This window comes from Boleophthalmus pectinirostris, unplaced genomic scaffold (genome assembly GCF_026225935.1).
Source record: "Boleophthalmus pectinirostris isolate CB_2022bp ecotype Guang Dong unplaced genomic scaffold, ASM2622593v1 HiC_scaffold_4, whole genome shotgun sequence".
Classification (NCBI taxonomy): Eukaryota; Metazoa; Chordata; class Actinopteri; order Gobiiformes; family Gobiidae; genus Boleophthalmus; species Boleophthalmus pectinirostris.
This window is the reverse complement of record NW_026571353.1, coordinates 41,020,807-41,025,806: the sequence shown is the minus strand read 5'-3', so window position 1 is coordinate 41,025,806 and position 5,000 is coordinate 41,020,807. Positions and strand designations below refer to the sequence as shown.

Here is a 5,000-nt window from a genome sequence, read left to right as displayed (position 1 = left end):
CCAGGACTAAATCAGAACTGAACCAGGAGTGTCAGGACGTGCCCAGAGGTGCACCTGCATAGACTGTCGGGTGATCAGGATTCCGGGACCAGACCAGGACCAGACCAGGACTGAGTCTAGTCAGTAATGGTTCAGTCCTGGTTTAGTCCTGGTTTAGTCCGTTATCCGTTTTTTCCATTTTTCATTTAAACACAAAATCGAAAACTTAAAAAACAAATCAATATCTGTTTTTTTAAATTTTGGTTTCGGAGACAAATAATGAAGAAAATAGTTTTTTTTTTTTCATTTTCAAATTTTTGGTTTTATTTGGGAAAATGAATGAATCAATGACACATGACGACGATGACGATTTTTATTTGTTTTTTTGACACTAAAACAGAAAAATTAAATAACACATTTTTCCCCATTTTATTGTTTTTCATTTTTAATTGAAATTCAAAAGAACAAATTGTCTCGCTCATGTCGCTCCAGTCGCTCCAAGTGGATATAAAGTGCACACTTCCTGTCAGCAGGAGGCGCCGTCTCACCTCATGCCGGTTCCGCAGAGTCCGTGGAGTCTGGGCTCGGGTCCCGGGTCGCAGCTCTGACCCAGGATGTTCCCGCACTCCTCACAGCACCGACACACGCCCGGGACCACCCCCGCCCTGCAGCCCACCGCCGGGGGGCACAGCGACGGCTCACAGGGCGGGCACCCGGGCGGGGACTGGCCCGGGTCCGAGCCCGGGTCCGAGTCCGGGTCCGAGCCTGGGACCACAGGGTCTGAGGAGGGTCCCGGGGTCGTGTTTGGGAAAGTCCAGACCAGGTGTAGACTCCAAACGAAGATCAAGGCAGACCTCATGGTGATCTGAACCAGGACTCAACCAGGTCTGAAGAAGAACCAGATCTAGACCAAGACTGGACCAAGTCTGAAGAAGAACCAGATCTAGACCAAGACTGGACCAGGTCTAAAGAAGCCAAGCAGCCTAAAAAACAGGACTAAAATGAAGCAGCTCTAGACCAAAACTTAACTAGTTTCTCAGGACTAGCCCAGATGTAAACCAGGTCTAAACCAGGTCTGAAGAAAGTCTAACCCAGGTCTACATAAGCTAGGACTCAACCAGGTCTGAAGAAGAACCTGATCTAGACCAAGGCTTGACCAGGTCTGAAGAAGCAAAAAAAAAAAAAAAAAAAAAACAAAAAAAAAAAAACAGGACTAATTGAGACTGAAGAAAGTAAAAACCAGGACTAAAGTACAACAATTCCTGGACTAACCCAAGAACAGGACTAAACTAGGACTAAACCAGGTCTGAAACAGGTCTAACCCACGTCCACTAAACTAGAACTCAACCAGACAACCAGATTTAGACCAAGACTGGACCAGGTCTGAAGAAGCAGTGTGACTAAAATAAACCAGCTCTAGACCAAGACTTCACTGGAATCTTGGACAAATTCAAGAATAACCTTGGACATTTTCAGGACTAACCCAGGTCTAACCCAGGTCTAACCCAGGTCTACATAAACCAGGACTAAACCAGGACTAAATGAGAGTGAAGAAAGTAAAAACCAGGACTAAACTGCAACATTTCCAGGACTAAACCAAGAACAAGACTAAACTAGGACTAAACCAGGTCTGAATCAGGTCTAACCCAGGTCTACATAAACTAGGACTCAACCAGGTCTAAAAAAGAACCAGATCTAGACCAAGACTTGACCAGGTCTGAAGAAGCAAGCAGCCTAAAAAAAGACAACTGGGACTAAAATAAACCAGACTTAACTGGATGCTTGGACAAATCCAAGACTAACCTTGGACTTTCTCAGGACTAATCCAGGACTAACCCAGGTCTAACCCAGGACTAACCCAGGACTAACCCTGGTCTAAACCAGGTCTAACTAAGGTCTAAATAAACTAGCTCTAAACTCGGACTGATCGAGACTGAAGAAAGTAAAAACCAGGACTAAACTACAACATTTCCTGGACTAAACCAAGAACAGGACTAAATTAGGACTAAACCAGGTCCGAATCAGGTCTAAATCAGGTCTACAAAAACTAAAAACTAGGACTCAACCAGGTCTGAAGAAGATCCAGATCTAGACCAAGACTGGACCAGGTCTGAAGAACCCAAGCAGCCTAAAAGAAGAGGACTGTGACTAAAATAAACCAGCTCGAGACCAAGACTTCACTGGATTCTTGGACAAATCCAAGACTAACCTTGGACTTTCTCAGGACTAACCCAGGTCTAACCCAGGTCTAAACCAAGGTCTAAACCAAGGTCTACATAAACCAGGACTAAATGAGACTGAAGAAAGTAAAAACCAGGACTAAACCAAGAACTGGACTAAACTAGGACTAAACCAGGTCTGAATCAGGTCTAACCCAGGTCTACATAAACCAGGACTCAACCAGGTCTGAAGAACCAAATATAAACAAGACATGGACTAAGCAGAACCTGATCTAGACCAAGACTGGACCAGGTCTGAATGGGGACAAATCCAGGACTGTGCACAAAGACAAAACCGAAACTCAACCGACCCTAAACCAGGACTAACCGAGGACTTTCTCAGATCTAACCCAGGTCTAACCCAGGTCCACTAAACCAGGACGAAACCAGGACTAAATGAGACTGAAAAGAGTCAAAACCAAGACTAAACCAAGAACAGGACTAAACCAAAACCAGGACTAAACCAAGAACTAAACCAAGAACAGGCTAAACCAGGATTAAAACCAAAAACAGGACTAAACCAGGACTAAACCAAAATCAGGACTAAACCAAAACCGGGACTAAACCAGGACTAAACCAAAACCGGGACTAAACCAGGACTCAACCAAAACCAGGCCTAAACCAGGCCTAAACCAAAAACAGAACTAAACCAAGAACAGGACTAAACCAGGACTAAACCAAAACCGGGACTAAACCAGGACTAAACTAAGAACAGGACTAAACCAGGACGAAACCAACAACAGGACTAAACCAGGACTAAACTAAAAGCAGGACTAAACCAAAAACAGGACTAAACCAGGACTAAACCAAAACTAAACCAAAACCAGGACTAAACCAAGACTAAACCAGGAACAGGATTAAACCAGGACTAAACTAAAAGCAGGACTAAACCAGGACTAAACCAAAAACAGGACTAAACCAGGACTAAACCAAAACTAAACCAAAACCAGGACTAAACCAAGAACAGGACTAAAACAGGACTAAACCAGGACTAAATGAGACTGGAGCTTATATACGTCGTGCGTCGTAATGACAGTTTACGTCTGTGACATAAACACGTGTCTCTGGATTTGGACCAATCAGCTTCGAGCCTCTGATCGACAGAAAATCACCGTTTTCACTCGCGACAACAAAACGTGCGCCAGAAAGTTTCACGAAACCGCGGATTCAAACGGCACTAATTTTATCTTACGTCTAAGTACGTCAAAACATGTCAGAAAAAAGACGAAAATGATTACAGACTGAAGCGATAATTTAAGACTAGAGGGTTTTGTTTTGTTTGTTTTTTTTTTTTTTTTTTAGATTAACCAACAGAATAATTTAGCTTTACAATTTATTTTAGGGTTAAGACAAAAAAATAACTTCACTTGTTCTCCCAAAATATATAATACTGACAATTAAAAAATTATATAAAATAAAGAAAAATCGGTGAAAATAAATAAATAAAATTTAAAAAATTAAATTAAATTAAAAATACGTGAAGGGTGACTAAAAACGGTTCTAGAATTTTCACTCACAATTATTATTATTTTTTTTAACTTAGAGTTTACATGAGAATTACTTTAATTTCTTAAAAAAATAAAAAAAAAATAAAAATACTAAACCAGGACTAAGTAAAAAAACAGGCCTAAACCAAAACCGGGGGACTAAACCAGGACTAAACCAGGACTAAACCAAAACCAGGACTAAACCAGGACTAAACCAAAAAACCAGGACTAAACTAGGATTAAACCAGGACTAAATCAAAACCAGGACTAAACTAGAATTAAACCAGGACTAAACCAAAACCAGAACTAAACTAGAATTAAACCAGGACTAAACCAAAACCAGGACTAAATGAGACTGAAGAGAGTAAAAACTAGGACGTAATTAAATCCACGTTTTTGTTTTTTTTACTTACAGTTTATCCGAGAATTCCTTTACTTCCTTTAAAAATAAAAAAGTAAAAATAATAATAATAATTAAAAAAAAAATGTAAATAATCCACAAACGCAGCGTAAACTCCGTCAAACTCCGAACCGCGGCGGAATCAGGCGGAAAAAGCCGAAGTGAAAAGTCCCGTTAAATGGTCCAGACCCAGACCGGTACTCGGACCCGCGGAGCAGACCTGGAGACCCGGGGCCCGCAGAGGCAGACGCGGCTCTGACGGGACCTGACACGGGAGAAGTTTAAGTGAAACAGCAGCTGCGTCAACACCGGAGAGAGCACGTGAACACATCCGCTCTGACCTTTCACAATAAAACACCAGAAAAATCACGAAATAAAACAAAAACATTGACGTGTCTAAAGAAAGAAAGATCCAGTTTAGTCCAGGTTTATAAACGGATTTAGTCCATGTTAAAGGTTTGTACTTGTTTAGTCCCCGTTATAGTCCCGGTTTAGTCTATGTGTTAGTGTTTAGTCCGGTTTTAGTTCTAATTTAGTGCTGGTTTGGTTGAAAACTAGAACTAAACTAGGACTAAACTAGGACTAAACCAGGACTAAACCAGGACTAAACCCAAACAAGAACCAACGCAAGACCCAGACCAGGACTAAATGAGGTCTAAACCAGAACTAAACCCAAACAAGAACCAACACGAGACCTAAACCGGATCTAAACCAGGACTAAACCAGGACTAAATCAAGAACAGGACTAAACCAGGACTAATCCAGGTCTAAACCAGGTTTAAACCAGGTCTAAACTCCAACACAAACCACATGAGACCCAGATCTGGACTAAAAGAGGACTAAACTAGGTCTAAACCAGGACTAAACCCCAACAAGAACCAACACGAGACCCAGACTGGGACTAAACCAGGACTA

The 5,000-nt window shown here is 41.6% G+C and overlaps 1 protein-coding gene across 2 annotated transcripts in view; it reads right to left on the bottom strand.

Annotated features, from left to right (window-relative positions):
• LOC110159190 (kazal-type serine protease inhibitor domain-containing protein 1-like) overlaps positions 1-4,323 on the bottom strand; it is a 20,368-nt gene extending 16,045 nt beyond the window's left edge. For both annotated transcript variants that reach the window (XM_055161859.1, XM_055161860.1), the window contains exons 1-2: positions 4,099-4,323; positions 528-962 (exon numbers count right to left, since the gene is read on the bottom strand). In XM_055161859.1, the coding sequence (XP_055017834.1) occupies positions 528-838 (311 nt within the window). In that variant the 5' untranslated portion in view covers positions 839-962; positions 4,099-4,323. The remainder of the gene's footprint in view (positions 1-527; positions 963-4,098) is intronic.
• Positions 4,324-5,000: the final 677 nt, after the last annotated feature.